General features: G+C 45.0%; 1 protein-coding gene across 1 annotated transcript in view; it reads left to right on the forward strand.

Annotated features, from left to right (window-relative positions):
• ELOVL6 (ELOVL fatty acid elongase 6) overlaps positions 1 to 19,532 on the forward strand; it is a gene marked incomplete at both ends in the record, with an annotated part of 74,914 nt that overhangs the window by 36,239 nt on the left and 19,143 nt on the right. The window contains one exon of the mRNA XM_082315541.1: positions 15,166 to 15,297. Within this exon, the coding sequence (XP_082171667.1) occupies positions 15,166 to 15,297 (132 nt within the window). The remainder of the gene's footprint in view (positions 1 to 15,165; positions 15,298 to 19,532) is intronic.

A 19,532-nucleotide genomic window follows, 5' to 3' on the forward strand; every position in this document is an offset into this window, starting at 1 on the left:
CAGCTTCAGGAAGGATGGCAGAGCCCTGTATTTTGGCCCCAGGCACACCATGAAAACGGCAATTTAGACACTTAAGCATCAGGTATGGACTTCATGTGACACACACTTGCAGCCCCGGGAACCTCCGGAGCAGTGGTGGGTGCCCCTTGCCGGCAGGCGGCCATGGGGACTTTCATTTCCCAGCCTTCTTGCTGCCTATCTGCCGTCCTCTTCCTCAAACCCATCAGAGCCAAATATTTCCTCAGCCCAGTTTACCTCATTGTAAAATGTTTAATTTGCGGGAGGCAGGGAGTTTTTTTTCCAGATGCACTAAGAGGCAATGGGGGTTCGAGCATTCGCGCAGAGCTGGATGAGCTGCCCTTGCAGGAGGCTGACCTGAAGTCGCCGAAACGTCTCATGCAGAACTTTGACGTTCATGAGGAAAGAACTACAGCTCTTGCTCTAAAATTGTGCCCCCAGAGAGGCCAGGAGTTTAGAGAGCTCCTGAGTAAATGAGGTAAACACTGAAGGAGCCCTGGTCCTGTTGGGTTCAGGGAGCCCCGCATGCGGGGAGTTTTCCAGGACTGTTCACGCTGTCCAGAATGGACTAGCATATAAGAATCAGCCATGCCAGCATCTCACAGAACGTCAAGCCTGTATTCTGTCACTTTTCAGTTATATTAGCTGCAGGATGATTAAGTTTCATACCAGGACTTTCACATTTTCATTTTGGCTGCAGGATGTACGCCAGAAGGCTGCTTTATATGCCACCCCTATGGTTTAAACCACTCCATCGTTTAAAATGCTTCAGTGTACCATGGTGGGAAAGAGAAGCAGCTGCTTGAGAACATTTCTCCGTTGCTGTATTGGATAACTGCAACCACTAAATTCAGATAGGCCCATCCTTGGCAGCTTTTTCTTGGTCCCAAGGAGCTCCCAAACTCTTGCTCATTAACACCTGCTTTCATCTGTGGGTTTTAGGAGGTCGGATAGAACCAATTCATTTTCTTGAGCCTTCTCAGAAAGGTGTCAGCCTAGCACAGGCTGTGAGCACCAAATTTAGCCAAATCATTTCAATATAGTTTTACTCAAAGTTTACAGTCTTTCTGTGAATGCAAATGTCGCAGTGCTGTTGGGTTAAGTTTCAATTACATGGGGCCACGTTCTCACGTACTTGCCTGTTTTCTGAGTGAACCCATCTTCTGTAATTAGTATTTAACAGGGTCATTTAGTGTGTTACCTGTAGTAGTATTACCAGTATTATTTGTTTTTTATCGGTACTCTTGGTATGATTTAACAGGAGTGAGTGGGAAGTAGAAGTGGGGTTTATTCTTCCCACCATCCAAGCAAAGAGCAGCACTTCTGAGCCATGAATAAAATGCGTTACAGTGCTACAGGGAGTTTGGTGTCTATCAATCAGCACAATATTTAAATTCACAGACAGAAGAAGAAAGAAGCACAAGCTAATTTAAGTAATAAGGACTTGTACTGTTGTGACTGAAGTCTAGTTAGGTCCATCGTCTGGTTTGTAGCCACGTAACACCCTTGTTTTATTTAGGGCAAAAGCTGCCAGGGGTGGGGCGGGATGGGTGGAGTGGCAGCTATAGCACCAATGCAGCATTTTTCAGAAATGTGGATGAGAAGCTCAAAGCTGTATTTATAAGAAGTCAACCCCCAAAAGAACAAACTTCTGCAACTGCAGGTTTGATACGCCTTTGAACAAGTCACAAGCGTTGTGTGAGGTGATTGCTAAACATCTAAGGCAGGGACATGCTGATTCTCTGTGCTGATACACTAGATAGCTAGAGGGACCAAAACGTAAACTGTAGGCTGAAAACAAATCATTTGCAATGAATCATGAAACTAAATGTGGTTTTCTTGGCCCAACCTGTCATGCTTGCTAGCCTCTGCTCGGGTGAGGGACGCAGGGCCTCTGCTGGGATTGCTGGTCCGGGTGCCGGAGCAGCACGCTGGGCTCTGCCCGCTCAGGAGGGGCTCTGCGCCGGCTGGACGCTGCGCTGCTGACAGGGCTGAAGCTGCTGAACTGAGGGGCACTTTGAATATGGACTTTGTGCCTTCTCCATAAAAAGACAGAGGACTTGAACATATTTCGTCAGAGACCTTTCTCTGCCACTCCTCCCTCTGCACACGCAGTCACCTCGGAGCCCCAAAGCACCAAAGCAGAGGTCATGCCCAAGACCATCACCGCTGGCTCTCAGCGCAGGTACGTGTTGGCCCCAACGCAGCAGTACTGTGTCCGGGATGCAGGCGAACACAGGGGCACGTGTCCATGTTCGTCAGTCGTTCGTGCAGGTCAAGGTCTCTCAAATATTTTTGTTTTCAGTGGGCTGGAGTCCCAGTGAGCCAGAGAAATTAAAATAAAGTAGAAGGACCTTGCAGTGGAGGAGAATCACTGCCATAGGTCCCTAAAACATGAATAAACTCTTTCCCCTTGACGTTTTGAATTCAAGACTGGCTGCCTTTTGGAAAACATGCTGGAGTGAAATCTTGGTCCAGATACAGAGTAATTGTGAAACTCTCTGATAGACATTTATAGTGTGCTTACACTCATGAATCTCAAAGCAGGCTACAGCCAAAGGAAAAAAAAAAGACAAACCTGAAAGCAGTAGACATGAGCAAACTTTCATTTGCTCTAGGGTATCATGAAAGTGGAAAAACTTGTTGAATACACAGTGTTACAACTTTTTCTCTGGGCACTTAGGTTAGCAAATACTTAGGTGGCAAATACGCGGTTGCGTTGATCATTACCAGCCTCAAAGAGATAGCATTTACCTTTCTCAAGTAGAGAGGCTTGTAAAAGCAAGCTATTGTTAATGTGTACTTAATGTACAGAAAGTGGAGTGCCCAGCCCATGGAGACTGCGGTAGGCACTCAGATCGTGTTGATTTTAGCAAGAAGGCTTCAAGCTGCCCAGCCTCAGCGTGTGCAAGTTGTGTGACGGGGCCACTGGGTGCAGGGGCAGCGAGGGTGACTGGTGCCTGGGCGGTTTTTCGGTTCAGCCACTGGCACGGACTGTGGTGGGAGTCCTGCAAAGCACTGGAGCACCTCAGGGCATCCTCTGGGAAAATAATATCTTTGGGAAGATCACTTTCTTGCCCCTCTGTGTTGCCCACCAGATCCTGCACACAAGTGCCAAGGGACTCTCATATTCCCTTTGCAGATGAAAGAAGAAACAGCAACAGAGCATCCTTGAATGAGATACTGATGTAAACAGATTCGTGTGTAGTTACGACATCTGGTCATAACATGACAGAGACAGTGCGTAGATGCAAGAGGCAGATTTATTGGTGCTCTTACAACAGCCGCATGAAAGAAAAGTGGTAAGGATAGGTGAGGAGAATAGAGGTTATTCTGCTATACTAGCTGTGTGATATGGAAATTAATTTAAGAGTAGCCTGGCTTTTTACTAGAACAGATTTTTTATTTTACATCTTTATAGGCCAGCCATAAGTTAGCAAACTTGCCACGGAGAGAAGTTTCAGCAAAATCCACAAGTTACAGAGGTAATCAGTGGTGGACAATCAAGTTAAGAAAAAGACTAGCAAAAGGAATATGTTTGGAGATGTAAAACAAATTTTGGTTATGTGACCTTTGGGAAAAAACAAAGGTCAGATCATTTATTTAATTTCTCTACCTTGATGGGAGGCTACTTGCTGTTTAAAAAAAAATTTGGAACAGTATCACTGACATGCTAACAGGCTTTCCTATTCATTTGCAGTAATCTGGTGCTCCCTTTTGCCCCTTAACAACCATGGCCACTGAATTCTGTCAGTTGTTGTATTTGAATTGTTTAAAACTGTCTTTATTTCCTTCCTTTGCTCCATTTATCTGCCTGTCCAGAAGAGCTGAATGTCAATTACTGCTCGCTCTGGGTAACGCTCCTTTTCCTTCTCGTGGTGTCATGTATGCAGCCACTTCCACCATAGTCCAGATTCATTGCCTTGTTTGTCTGTGGTTTCTTTCCTTTTGGCATCTCCTATCTTTTAACAGGTCCCCTGTGACCAAGATTTAGCAGAGACTAGGACAAGCAACTCTCTGTGTATATATAACACTTTAATGTTATACTTGCTAATCCTTTAGTAACCTGGGCTCTTTATACCGCGATGGAAAGTGAAATGCTGCTAAGCAGTTTAGTATCCCATCTAATCAGGTGAGGGGGTGGCTAAGGGCAGGATGCAGTCGGCTGAGCCCTCGCGGCTGGAAGCAAAAAGAAAGACCCAGACTCTTTAGTTTGGGAGAGCTGGTGGGTCCTGCCGCCTCTCGAGAGGGACGAGGGTGCCCGTGCCAAGCATGAGGCTGTAGGCAGAGGTGGAAAGCCGGAACAAGCTGTCACAAACATATTGCTGACAGGACAGAGATAAGCTACATTAATGCCATGTACTTTGTACTGCCTCGTGCCACTCTTCCTGGTTTATTCCAATTGTTTCGGGCTGGTTCAGGACTGCAAGTGTGATGCCTGCAGGAAACGCCTGAAAAACAGCCGGGCTGTGATATTTAGTTGAGGAACAGGTGCTGGCGATTGTACCGTGTTTGCTACGTTCCTCTGTCCCATCTTCATTTCCCCTACAGGTTTAGGAATGTCATCCTGCCTCTTAGGTTTTGCCCGCATTGGATCCTGAAAACTCTGACAGTAATTAGAAAATTACTTCTACTGGTTTATCGGTCACAATATTTCTCACGGTGTTTTATCTTCTCTGCTCGAATAATTTTGGTTGCATTCAGGCCAGTTTGCCTCTTCCTTTATCTTTGAAAGGGTCTGCTTTAAAGGTACTGCCTTGATTGATTTCAAGTAGAGCGATTTTGGATTTAACGAAGAAGCTATAGGTCAAGGTCAATGACGTGGGAATCATGACAGATTGAAAGTACTGGGAAATTTATTAGCAGATTAGTCTGGGGACTGAAACCTCCACTGTGAATGAAAAACATAAAATTCTTACATAAGTAGTGGCTAGGTTTAGTCTGTGAAAATGCTATTTGATAATGATAACGTAGCCAGCAAATGCACAGGGCCGCCTACTCTGCTGGTGGACGCGTTGGGCAAGCTGCAAAGCATCGTGTTGCAAGGAGGTAGCAGCATGTAAACCTGCCTCCTAGCTACTCCGAATTGCTCCCTGTTGCAAGTTTCGAGCACTGCTGAAACACCTTTGTATTTGTCCTGACCTGCTTCCCAGTTGATGAAGAAGGAAAATGGCTGTTGGGCAGGGCTCTTTGTTTTAGAGAGGTGATTGAAAGGAGTATGGCAAGATTGCCCCATTTTTTTTCTGGATTTTGCTGGTTTCCTGTCAGTCAAGAGTTTGGTCCAGGTTCGCTGCAGCGTTTCCGTTAGCATCCTTTGTCACTTGATCTCTCAGCACTAGACAGAGGTCAGATGTCCTTGAAGATTTTATTAGATACATCAAGCAGTCCTTGACATCATGTATCAAAAAGTGCTGCGGGACCAGTCAGAGCAGGCAGTTGTTCTCCAGATGACCTGATTTTTCTTCACTAAAGGATGCTGGAAAAGATTCTTTCATTTGCTTCTCTACCAAAATGTCCTTTTCTATGAGCTCCGTTTGCTCCCTTCTCTTCCACAGGGCATGTGAGCATTTACAGGGTTTGAAAGCAAGATATTTTATTCCGCAGTTCCATTACTGCAATGTCACTGGTACCGGTATCCCCTTTTAATCAGACCTAGGCCACGGAATGGCATTGCTGGCTTGCTCCGATCTGTCTATATGGTTTTAGGTCTTTAGATGGGGAGGAGAAGGGTAATAAGTGTATACTCTAATTTATTATGCTTTTCAGACATCGCCTCAATTTGGTTTCCTCCAGGATAATTTAATGTTTTCCAGCACTGAAAGAGTTATGAAGTGATCCTTTCCCTGAGGTGGTCACCAAGCCCTAGCTGTAAGGCTTACTTGTACATGACTTTTGGCTGTTTCTAAGGTTGCGCTCTTCTCCATGGGAGAATCCTGCATGTCTTTTTTGGCTGGGAACACTCAGGAAAATCAGAACAGTTTTTGTTAGTTTGTGTTTTGCAATCCACTGGCAGTTGTAGCTACATCATTTTCTGAGGTCGTATTGCAGAAGGCTGGAAGGGAGCAATGTCTGCTGGAATGTCTTCTAGGGCGAATAGACGGAAAAAACAACACACTGCTTGCTTGCAATCCCTGCACTTTTGATGTTTCATTTTGAATGACTGCTTTTTTTCTACTTAAGTATTTTTTGAAATCCAACAGACATTATTTACAAGACTGTTTACAAGTTGCATTTGCAATGGTAGAGAGATCTGACCATGCCACGGTGGTGCATATGCTTTCCTGCAGACGCGGGGGCAAAGGTAGCTTTAGTAAAGTATTCTTGTTGATGTCTTACTTGTAGTGTTGTGTTGTGTCCTGTTAAATAAATAAATATCTATCCCCAAAGCAGTGAAAAAAGCAGTACTTGTCTATATAAATAACATTTGTGAGTTGCTTCAGGGATCTTCCTGAATCTGAAGGCCTTAGGTTGATGTCCTCCTTTAAGTGTAAACTTATTAAATGTCATAATCATTGATTGGTTTGATCAGATAAAGCAGATCAAATGAGTAAGGCAGTATGCAGATGTAGTTATTTTCATTCTATGTCTGTATGACATACCTCCCCTAGCATCTTCATTAACCGCTTTCAAGTGAGACGTGGGTACAAACAGAATGACTTCAACTGGGAGAGATGTAGGTTAGTAGTCCCCAAGTTCAGCTGCAGTTGTGTTTACTAGCTCCAGGTTCTTACTGTGGAGGCCAGAGGTTTAAATTTACATTGATGAAATTAAAAGTGAAAGTACTGTAGCTTTTCATCACAACTGCGGTGCCCGTGACCTACATTAGCTTCCCTGCTCTCTGCCATCTCTCCGCCGACTGCCTGAAAGCCCCAGCGAAGCCTGGAGAAACCCATGGTGGTTCCAAGGGGACACCATGGCGCCCTACTTTGTCACCTGTTATGTCCCCAAGTCTTTGTATTAACAACTAGGTATGTTGTCAGAGTGATACAGATGGATTTCGCAGAGGCTCCCAGTAGAGAAGGAGTTTCTCTGACTACACTGGGCTGCTATGAAGAGTATTAACAGGGACAGGGATGGTCATCATTTTGCTGGTAGGCTCCAATGACTGTTATGGGGCCAGATTCAATTCTTAGCTCTGGTGACATAGATCTTTGGGGGGTTTTGCAAAAATGGTTATTACTTATGATCAGTGCCAGTAACAGTGTCAGATGCTGGCCCATCCCTGGGGAGGAGTGGAGGCATTGAAGATGGGGTGACACAGCCTTTGGCACAGGCTGAACAGTGTCACCTGGGACACCAGCTGGGTAGGAGGGTATGATGGGGCTCACCCCGGCAATCCAACCCACCGGGCTGCAACTTCCACTGCTGTCCGTCCGAGGTGGAAAGCCAGGGATGGCTGTCCTCACTGCGAGCACACTGTCACCTGCCATCTCCACTGGGTGGGTCCCCATTCAAAGCGTAATTTAGAAGTGGAGGAAATCTGGGGCAGAGCCAGAGAGGAAGCTGATTTGCCTTCAGTGATAAAAAAATTTTGGCAAGCTGGTTCCAAAACACAAAGTTTTGGAGGTTGTTTTGTTTTCTTTTTCTGAAGTGTGTTCCATTTGAGGGGTAGTTTTCTCTTGTGACATCGCTTATATTTGGGATTGTAGCTAATGGGTTTTTAAGGGTTTATGGTTTGTTCCATTAAGCCTATATGAAGCTTATAAAGAACAAGGGACTTCATATACTTCAGAGCTGAGTTTGCCTCTTCTATCTGAAAAAAAAAAAATTGTCCCTGATTTTTAACTTCATTTTCTTACCCTTATGCTTCTCTTACATTTTACCACTACAAAGGGAAAGCAAGAAAAATTTGCTGCTGCTGCTGTTTTCGTCCCTAGCTGCACACATTTTAGTTTATGGCTAATACTCTGTAACTCATATATTCTACAAGCATGAGTGTGACAAACTCCTGGCAAACACATTTCAACAAAACAAATGCAACCATCAGAGAGGTGCAGGACACGAGCCACCTTCTCCCGTGCCTCCACACTGCCGTGCCCTTGTTTCTCCTCCCTGCGGTTGCTTGCCCTGCCCACGGCATGACCCGGGAGTGCTTTCCTGCTCCTGGCTCTGATTGAATGCGATGTGGGGGGAGGCTCGGGTGGGCACAGCCCCTTGCTCCCCAGGGAGGGTGCCCATGCAGGTTGGCTGGTGGGGAACTGGGGCTGTCTCCAGCCAGGACTCTGGCTGGGCCAGAGCGGGCTGTGACCTGGTGATACACCACAAAAAAATAGTTGCTCTGCTCTTCAGAGGTAGCTGGCCCTGCAGCTCTCACCCTTCCCGCTCCAACCTGGGCAATGGGGGACCTGGGCTTCAGGCTATGCCTCGGCTCAGCTGTTAGCACTCGTGAGCAAGGAGCACACATGCAAGTCCTTCTCCTCCTACATCGTTTTTGGCCGAGTTGAGCTTGGGACAGTTCCCACAGCAGTCCCTCTGGCAGCCTCCCAGTGCTGTGTTTCCTTCCTTTCCGTGGGTTAAGGAATTGGGCCGATGATACAGGTGCTGTCTGTCAGTAATGACATGAATTGGGTGATGGGAACAGGACCCCAGAGAAAAGGCAGATGTGGGGGAATAGCAGTCCCTGGCCGGGACGTGTGCCCAGGGCCCTGACCCCTCTTCCCTTGCTCCCAGCGGGGAGAGGGGTGCCTGGGGAGCTGCCGCGGCCTTGGGGGGAGCACAGACCTGCGTATCCGACAGTACCTGTCATGAAGAGGCTGAAGTGGTCTTTTGAGAGGCAGCCTTTAGAAATCGAGCGATCAGATGATTGGTATGAGATACATCCCTGTTTACTCTCTGATAGCCTGTTACGTCAAAGACCATCATCAGTGAGTCACCTACCCGTGTGTGTGACTGTTGTCGTTGCTGCTCTAAATGTAAATGTCAAAGGATGTTGAGCTGTAGGAATAAATCAGACTGTGTTGGCATGCGTGTATCAGACAGGTCTTCCTCTTCTGCATGTCCTTCTCTCCATTATGAAGGCTGGTACGGTCAGCGGGAAACAGCTGCAGAAACTCAAATCCAAGCCAGGAGTACAGGTTATATTTTCATATGCAGATCTGGTATATCCACACATTGGATTTCTTCTTGCTCATTCTGTCAAAATTCTATCTGGGAGGAGAGAGAGAAAGGTTTGCTTTGACAGTATTTCTGAGGTAGAAACGCTGAGACTGAGAAGCGTTTTCACACCCTTTTTTATGCATACAGAATGTGTGATTTATAAATAAGCACCAGAGAGAAAGTAACTTTGCCAAGGCTCCCAGCCACTGCTTGTGAGCCGTGGACACGGGTATGCTGTGTGACTTACACTGGTTCAGGTTAAAGCACTTTAATTAGACTCTCAAGTTAGGAATTTCAGTTATAAACATAAGTGGTTGTTGTTGTTTTCTGTTGAAAGCCTGGAGAAACCAGTAAGAAAACTCCCTTATCTTTCATCTTACTGAGCATCCTTTTTTCCTTTTTTCTTTTTTTCAGTAAAATCTATTTTTTTAAGTCAATAAAATGGTGATGAAGGCTTAAAGAAAAACATCAGGAGCCTGAAATTGCCTGTTTACTTGCCAGAAGCACTCTGCTCTGGCAACTACAGTGTCTTGGTTTTTTTTTTACCTGTTGTGCTCCCTTTATAGCACATGGAGAAGTGGTAATGAATTTAAGAATGACCTCTGCCTTTGCAAAGTGAATACATCTTGATAGAAAAAGTTTTTAAAACCCTATAGAATGTAAATAGAGGGGGCTCACACTGCTTCACTTTACTACTCCCCTACTGAATGCCGTTATGAGGATAATCCTGTATTACATGATAGAGGATAGTTAAACGATCGATGATAAGGTTGTCCTTTGTGCATTTCTATAAGGGTCTTCCTTAATGATTAAAGAAAATCCTATGGAAATATTAAATTTTATAGCACATAGCTGTATCTGTTTCAGTTTACTCATTAACATCAGAGAACTCTACAATAATGACTCAGGCAGCTATTTTTAGGGGAAAAAATGACAACAGTGCATCTGGGCTGAAACCACCTCCTTCAGCGGCACTGCAGTATTCGGGGCTATTTCACTTTGCCTCAGAGAGGCCAGGATGTCTGGCACTGCTGCGCATGAGGCTCACCCTCAGGCTTTGGCCCCTTAGTTTATAATACTGCGGTAATTCTTGTACTGTCAGTATTTTATAAATAATATACTTCTGGGGGAGTCAGGATTTCTTACTCCTTAGCTGTCTGTTTACCATTGCTTTCCTCTTTGGATTATTTGCTGCCCCTTTCCACGTTGTGTTTTCCTGCCTGAGGCTGGGTGGCTGATCTCTCCCTGTTGCTCCTTGGTGCCCGCGTGGGCTTCCCTGGGTGGGACTCCCTGGCTGCGGACGAGGAGAAGCTTTGTTCCTGGTGGCGTGGGTTTCCTCTGTCTTCCTTTGCCAGCCCCACTTTCTGCCTCCCTCTTCTCAGTTATACTTCTTTTCCTTTTCTTCTTTCCAGTCTCCATTCCTCTGCCATAGGGCAGACCTAATAAAGGATTTCAGCTTCTGAAAAGCACATCGGTGCCCAAACCTTCATCCATCCTGGACAAAACACATCACCTGCCTACGGTTTACTTGGTGCAGAGGGACAAGCAGAACCCATGGGCTGTGGTCCGAGGGATGATAACACCACCTGTCCCTGTTGTAGGATTTTTGCAGGAGAGTGACCGAAGCTGTGTGTTCAGCGCGGGTAGCCTGAGCCCATTGGTGTGCCCATGGGTGCAAGAAGCATCTCTCTAGGGGCTTCAGCAGAGAAAGGGCTTCAAGCCTCCTTCCCTTCCATGCTGTCCCAGCTTCACATCCATTTCTTGGCCGCCAGCTCCCCTCATTTGCTCACCATTCATTCTTTCTCTTCTGTTTCTCCCATCGCATCAGCTGCTTCTGCCTGTCCCCTTGCCTCGTGATACGACCACCTCTGTGCTAACGTCCTGGAAGATCTGCCTCACATCCTCAGCCCGTAGCCCCAAACTCTTGCCTCCCTTTCTTGCAGTAACCCCCAGCCTGAGCAGAGCATTTTATAGGTTCTCCAGAAAATTCCCCTGCCTCCCTTTTGGGGGAAAGAGCTGGCAACTTCGAGGAAACATGGAGTTGTATTCAGTAGAGATAGTACTTAGTCGCTGAAGTCTGAAAATGTAGGAAGGTGGGAGACAACTGTGAGAAACAGAAATGCCAGAAATATGTGGAGGATTTGGCAGCCTTGTCTTTATGTCTACTGTGTTACCCTGCAGAACAGAATTGAAGACAAACATATGAATGTGCTAACGTTGAAGTTATTGGATGCGAGTCTGTTACTGAATTACTTTGGGAGGTTTTTTTATTTTCTTAGTTTCAAGGTTAATTTTTTGGTCATTGTTCTGCTCTGTTTAGTTTCTCTTCAGGTAATAGTAATGAAAAGTTACAGTGCTCCAGAGCAACTTCAAAACTCTGTCTTTAAAAATGCCCATTTGATATTAGCTTCCTTTGGCTAAAACCGTATCAGATAGAATTGAACGTTGTCAGATTGCCATTGCTTTGTGTCACCAGCCCACAACCGGACTGTAGTCATGAACCTTTCAGGAAAATCCATCATAAAAACACTGGTGGGAGGCTGGTTAATACCAGTCTAATGCAGTTAAACAGATTATCTTAGGAGTGCGTACCTCTGCAACCCCTCTGTAACTGTATCACCTGAACTGTGCAGTCCTTTAAGCATTATTACGCTGCAAAGAGGGGAAAATTCAAAGTCCTTTGGATGCAAAAAGTTATCAAAAGTTGTCAGCAGGTGTCAAAACAGAGAGATGATTTCAAAATCAGCCTAATCGTTATTCAGTATTGTGCTTACTCTGATAGGGGATTATACTGCTGCGTCCTTCCTTGTCTGAAACTGCTTACAGCTGCTCTCTACAGTTCACATCAGGCGTGCAGTCAAATCTCGTGTCTGCCACCACCAATACAAAGCTGTATACTGCGGGAATACCATTTACCACCATGGCAAATAATGCTGAACTCATGACAAAGCTGTTAAAAGTGACCTAAAATTTGTCTGTTCCAATGAGTATAATGTAACTATTGACCTCAATAGACTGACTGAACTTACAAAAAAATAATTTCAGTAATAAGAAGCAAAACGAAATCTTACTTGGTGTAAATACATGGAGTATCTTGCCCAGGAAGAAGGGAGTCAAACAGAGCACAGACCTGAACTGCTAACTCATTCAGACTGGTCTTTTTTTCTTGAATTGGAACCGAAGTCGAACCATTACTTTGAAGTCTTGGCTGTATTTGATCCAGAACTGAAGTGCTGCCTGCCTGCCTGCCTTCCTGCAAAGCATCTCTAGCTACTGCTCTTAAATCCTGACCTCCTCCCGTGCCAGCCCGCGAGGCCCGTGTCCTGTTGGCAGCTGCATGGCAGCACTGTGTTGCAGCCTTTTCCCCTGCACCAAGTGTCATCCTGCACTGCTTGAGATGTCGTCCTGCACTGCTTTCGGTTGCTTTGGAGCTCCATGCATGGACCGGTGCAAGACAGACCTTTCCTGCCTCTGGTGTGAGGGATTCCCGCTGCAGTGCCGTGAGGTGGGGGGTTTGCACCTCCCTCGTGGCGTAGGGCTGGAGGGTCCCTCCCGTGGGGCCCCTGCACGTGACCTGGCTCCAGTGGCCGTATGTGTGTATGCATATCTCCGTACCTCGTTGTGTGCATTGCTGGCTGTCTGCGCCGAGTGCTGTAAGCCCAGACTTTTGTGGGATTGAAGGGGCAGAAGCACGCACAACAGACGTCTCTCCCGATGCCCTGGGGCAGCCAGGGCAGCACTACAGACTGTGGTACAGCCCATCACACTCCCTCTGCCTTCCCTCGCCCATGCCCAGGTTGGCGACAGGCCACCACATACAGGCACACCACTGCTGAAGAGGCTGCAGAGGGAAGGAGATGGAAACGCAGTCCAGCCTCACACTGAGAGTCTGCTCCTGTCCCGTAACTCATAAATCTTAACAGTTAGGCTGTTCGGTATGAACAAGTTTGAGGTTGTTCATCACTACCCAAGTCAACAGTATTTGTGGACCTCCACCCAAGCTAAACTGCGGTCATGCTCTCAAATGTGGTAATTCTGCCCCTTCCCTGACTGTGAAATTCAAGACCATAGAAGTTAATATAAATGCTTTTTTCTCTATCATGAGATGAATAAGGGCTGAGGCTTTGTGGTTTTCAAAACCTGGTTGTGATAAACATTGCCATGGCAATTAGACCATCCCAGTGCACAAGGTGAGAGGGCGCTGGCTCTGTGGTCATCCTGGTCTTCCTGGGGCTTGTTGCCAGCGCAGATGCTAAAGCTCACCCAGGGGACTGCAGGCACCAGGGTCCTCCCTTCTCAGTGCAGAGCACCAGCTGGATTTTCATGCAGTTACCTGTGTTTTGCAACACAGAGATATAAACATGTCAATAGAAACAGAGGAGTTTCTAAGCGGGTAGAAAATGGCGTGCTGCTGCATGCATACTGATATGCCTCTGTCTCTTTCGACTTCGCTTTTACTTAGCTTTCAAACTCGTATAAAACTCATTTATCTCCAGCGAAGGCTGCATGTGCTTTCTTCGTACTTCCAATCAGATGTGCTGCTACAGCTTTTCTTTGTTTTCATGGCCCTCACGGGAAGACCCTCGTCGATTGAGGAGCTCGTGATCCGTGTACCAGTTGCCTGGAGCAGGCACAGACACAGGCTGTGCTGTGCCGTACTGCGTTGCACGCAGTGCTTGGCCTTCAGGACCGTGCTGTGCCGCCATGGGGTACCCTCAGTAGCTAATCGTAAGGGAAGAGCCTGGAGGTGGTACCTACTTGGTACCAGTAGTGATGCCACAAGCACGTCCTTATCTTTATCTTGAGGTGAAGCAACATGCTTTCATATAAACATCCAATTGAAAACCCTAGAAAAAATCTAAAGACCACAATGCGGGTGAACCTCCCCTCTGATGGGAAGTTTGGGCAGCGTGCCGTGCCCTGATCACAGGTCTGTCTGATGCTGCATCATCTCGGGGTTCCAGCGTCAGAAGGAACATAAGATCTTGTAGATTGCTGCTGCCCTTTCTGGGATGTTAATGAAGTAGTTACCTTTCGTGAGAGTGTTTGTGTTTCTTTTTGGGATCCAAAAAGAACCAGCACTCTTGGTGCAAAGCCATAGTCCACTGGTATTTGTGAATATAATTATAGATTTTGTAGAGAAAAATCTGTTCCTAAATATACGCCTATCCAGTTAGGCCACCATTAATGCTGTTCATCATTAAGTCTTAGTGTAATATTATGCTGTGTGGGAAGGAATCCCAGGCTGAATCTATTTTTGACCTCTAATGGTTGATTTACAGTGAGTTATAGTAGCAGAGTTCAAATGTTTGCTGATTATTGCCGAGCTGGACTTCTATCAGGCAGTTTTAAAAATAAAACTTGCAATTCTAAGAGTATTACTGAAGTTCCTTAACAGAGCCCTGCTTGACCTTTCAGCAAATTCACTCTTTCCTGAACCGGCAGTCAGAGGCAGGGCTTGTGCGGCAGGGCGATGCCACCCAGCAGGGTCGCTGCTTAATGGGGCTATTGAGCTCTCCTTGCTGGTTCTCCACTTTTCATGAGGCTCTTCACGTTGTGTTGCAGTGCTCAAGATCTTTCTTTAAGTGTCTTCTTGGAGGAAACAATGGGAAACTAAATTGCCAGGTAGCAAGGAGCATGCAGGAAACAAAAATTGATATGAGAAGGATAAATAAGCCACAAAATGTGATCAGCTGGTTCAAGTAGCAACCATGTTGTGCTTGCAGAAGCGTGTCTGGGCTCTGCAATATCTATTCTCTTCCTCACAGAAGTTCAGTCTTCAGAAACTGGGGAAGAACGGGAGCCAAATTTGGCTGTCCTTCTTCAGAACTTCCCCAGGGTCAGTTTTGCCTGCACCCAGCCCTGGCCCTGTGTGCAGGCACGTAGGTACATACACTAACGGCAATCTCAGCTGAGCTGCAGGAGCGTCTTCAAAAGAGTTTCCTTTCAAGGAAACGCACAAGCCCTTGACAGTTATGTCCAGATGTGACTCTGCTGTGTATCTAATACTAATTAAATACTTGACAGGTGTTTTTTGGTTTTGTTTTGCAGGAAGAAATCATTCCTATTCTCAGCTCTGTATGCTGCCTTTATATTTGGTGGTCGGCACCTAATGAACAAACGAGCAAAATTTGAACTGAGGAAACCACTAGTGCTCTGGTCCCTGAGCCTTGCCGTCTTCAGGTAGGCGTTTCTTCACACCAACTGCCTTTGACAGTAGTCCATGAAGAGGGTTTGGGGTTCTTCACGTACAACAGCACTGCTAATGCGACAACAAGCTCACCCAGAAATGGCATTTCTTTAGTTCTGCTATTCAGAGTTTTGTCCTGATCCACTCCTCACCATTGAAATGATCCCCTTTGACTTGCCAGATCATACGGTGTTTGAAGAGGAGAGAAATCAATAACCCTCTTGAAGAACAAAGGTGAAAATAAAGTGAGGGCACAAGAAAAAGCACTTATGATTGCAATAAATTTACCATGCAAGTTACAAATGGAAATAAACTAAGACATTAGTCTTGTTCTCGCTTACTAGTTAGTATTATGTTTATATGGGTGCATATATGGAATATTTAGTCAAGGTAAATTAGGCCACTGTAAGTGAAATCAGAATCTGGCTTCTGGTTTTTCCATCGCAAAGAGCTTGTGAAAGTAGCAAAAGGATGGCTCCACAGAGAAAGGCTATTTTTTAGTGATAGACATCTCTCTAGCTGTGTGTTGACTCTGTCTCATGGAGTATGGGGAAAGTCAGGTTCAGATTCTTGATAGCTGCTGACGTCAGGAGTAAAACTGACCAACCTGAATTCCACTTTATCTGCTTAATAATGCTAATTTTCAATGAGGCTGAAGATATAAATGAATGAATGAACAAATGCTTATAAAAATAGCCCTTGCAAATACACAAACTTTTGGTACAATTTACTAATAACAGTACACAGAAGACCTGAGGATTATCCTTCATTTCAGTGCCTATTGGGAGTGTAAGTTATAGTTCACTCAACAGCATAGAACCCATTTGCAAACCATTATCAAACACTGACACCTGTATCCCTGTATCTTTTTCTAATATCAATATAATAATTACTGATTATATCAGTTCACAAGTATATGAAAAAGGTTTGCTTACTGAGCAGCTGTGAATGGTGTATGATTTTTCACAGGGTGGGAGTAGTTTGAGCTGAGAGTTTCTGCAGAGTAAAATAAAGTAGGAATGGAGACGTTTGCTTTCTTTTGTGGCTTTTCCTTTTCTCCTCTGAAATTGTTCTGTCACATTGACGCTTTCTAAAACTCCGGCAGTTTCTAAGTTGTCTCATCCAGCTAGGACATGCTAACAGCAGAACTTCATGTTGGCTTGATTTTAACAGTTCATCAATACCTTTAAAAAAATATCCTAGTGCAGACAAAACTTTGAGAAGTCTGGATAACTCTGAGAGCAAGTTCTAACACTGTGAAAATTTATAATTTTCATCTGGTTGCATTTGGCACTGTGCTTCTGGATGTGTGTCTAGCACAGTTTTGCTGTTAGGGTCCTGTAAGCAATTGTCATCATTTGTTCCAGAAACGGCTGAATTTCAGCAGCTGTTGAACTGATTCCTAGATGGCATGCCATTTGTGGATCAGTTTGTAAAGTGATTTGTAACCAGCAGGATCCCAAAATGCATATTCCAATTAGACTTTCATATTGAACGTAGACACTAGAAACTAGCTGACCTACACAAAGCGTTTGTAGTTTAATTCCCAAGCCGAAGCGGGGAAGCATGATTTCAGAACTGTTCTTTGCAGAAGGTGCCTAGGATGAATTTTAAAATCCCATTTGAGTTTGAGATGGATTCACCACTGCAGGGTTTGCTCCCTCCATCAGCTCGAATAGCGCCGTTCCGGGACAAGTGTTCCCCCAGCACTGCGGAACTCACCCTTTCCTCTGCACGTAGGGAAGTGAGACAGCAGGGCGGAGAGTGGAGGAATGAACAGGAGTGAGAGATGTTTGGGCTACACAGAAGCACTGAGCATTTAAGCTGCGGGATTTGCTAGTGGGGACCAGTTGATTATGAAAATTATATGGCTATGCTTAGAAAGCTTTGCTCTTTGGAGGCGCTGGGTAGTATGCAGAAGAGTGAAGTAGGGAAGGGGGAAAATGACCCAAAATGTTTGCAGTAAGACAGAGCATGAAACCTCTGTAGCTTCCATAGTAACATGCAATCCCATACAAAACCAACCCAAACACAAAACCCCTTGACTTCTTGCCTGGAAAACAGGAAATGCAGAATATTCATTAAAACCTGAGATCAAGACTCCTCATAAAAAGTGTTAATTGGAACATCCATTTCCCGGTGTTTCACCACCGCTGTCCTTTCTAGGGCCATCGGTCACTCCCAGCCTTATTGACTCTCTTAGCAAGCTGCACTAGACTTTGAATGCTGTAAACTTTCCAAGTAACTTTATTTTTTTCTGGCTCCTGGCGTAACTAGGTGTTTCATTTACGTATGCTTGGCCTGAAAGACATTTCTGCTTCCTCTGAAGGTCAATTCAGATAGATTTAGATGCCAGTGTTCTGCCTGTAGACTTACTATGGATCCAGGAAAACGCTCCTTAACTTTAAAAAGACTTCCTCTTTGGCTTTCTGGGGTGCTAAAATGCTATGACTTTTACAATACCTTGCAGAAATTCTAAGTAATGTATTTGTCTGCTGTGAGTGGTTTTACTGAGGAAGAAAAAACTGCCTGGAGAGCCCTCAGTATTCTGCCTGAAGGTCAGTGTGAGGCTTTTTTCCGGAGTCCTTGTTTATCTCCCTTCTAGCACTCCTACCATTTTACCTGCTTCAAATATCCTCAGAAATAGTAACACTTAGCAGAGGCTGGAAAGATGTGTTTTGGGCTTAAAAAAAAAAGGAAATTGCCTGCCAGGCAATGACATGGTCCTTCTTCAGAATGTATCCCGTACGCCTCACTCTTGCCAAGATCATTTAAATGTGGTAGCAGCTACAGTAGGAAACTTGCCACGCTTATAAATAAACAAAACAACTACACCACCCTACTGAGCTTGCTGAGCATTCAGGAGCTCAGTCAAGAGCGAGTTTTGTGTCAACACTGGCAGCCAGCAGGATTTCTGAGGCAGAAAAGCAGCTTTATTTCCCTTTGGAAGCATCGACTAGTTCGAACATTTTGTCTCTGGAATAAGGTTACCAGTTCTCAGTGAAAACTTCTGTAGGAGCAGTGACAGTAAATCTTGCTTTTCACTTCGAAACCAGTGTGAAAACATGATCTTCTGAAATCTTTTGCTGAGAAATTAGTTTGGGATATTTTTCTTGGGTGGTTGGGTTGTTGTTTTTTTTTCTCCCTAGCAGGATTGTTGACTTGTTTCAAGCATTGAAGATTTATTGTTGTCTGAAATGTTTTCAGTCTTTTGTTTTGTTTTGTTTTCTACACTTTAATTAAGTATTTTTGCCCAGCCTCGTTATGTACTGCGGTCCTGGGGGAGCAGCTCTGTGCTGCTCCGTGTCAACGGGAACCCGCTGTTAGGAAGCTGACACAAAAGTTCATTTTTCAGTCTTGTAAGACCCCAAGGAAACGGTTGCTGATTCACCTACATATCAAAGTGACAGTCAGCCCTGTATTTCTGAATATTTCTTGGGGTTAAAAATCTGCAAAAACACGTAAGATCTGAGTTGCCAGTTTTATATTCATGCCACTTTGAACATAAAGTTAGGGTCATTCATTGAATTTTTTACTTGGAGTATATCAAAAGTGTCATGCTGGCACCTCTAGGAATCAGCAAAGCTGAGACCAGGACTCTCACAGAAGGATACGAAGTCAATAATTCATGTTTTCATTACCTCTCAGCTGGATTTTTGTAATTCCTTTTATAGGCTGTAGAGTCTGTGTATGGGTAGCATCGCTATCAAGGAGTTTAAACATGTATTTGATCACCTCGTCTTCACACAAGACAGCAGCATGGCACCATTTTCACTTGCTCTCCATCCTTAAGGGGCTGCCAACACAAGTCTCAGGGTCAAGGCACTAACTAATAATAGTAAAAGGTTGCCTTCCCTCGGGAATACTGTCACGTCAATACAGGAGATGAAGAAGCTAAAACATCCAACGTGATGCCGTCATTTGTAGGCAGAGGCTAAGCCTCTGACCATGACTGGTGCAGCGAGAGGAGGGATTTCTCTTTGTCTAGCCAAACCACATAACCATAACACTATTATAATCGCCTGAGATCACTTAGATTCTAATCCAGATTCAGCTATGCTCTGTAGCAGTGGTGGAAGTCAACCGATGTCAATACAGGGTTTCCAAATGTGTTTCTTCCTGGGAAACACTTTCTCTCAAACTAGTAGAAATGGTATCAAACGTAGCTGAAAGGTCGCTAGCTGCTTGCCCCAAAGCTAACCAGAGCTTCAAAAGTGGAATATTCCAA

This window comes from Platalea leucorodia, assembly GCF_965183815.1.
Source record: "Platalea leucorodia genome assembly, chromosome: 6".
Taxonomy (NCBI): domain Eukaryota; kingdom Metazoa; phylum Chordata; class Aves; order Pelecaniformes; family Threskiornithidae; genus Platalea; species Platalea leucorodia.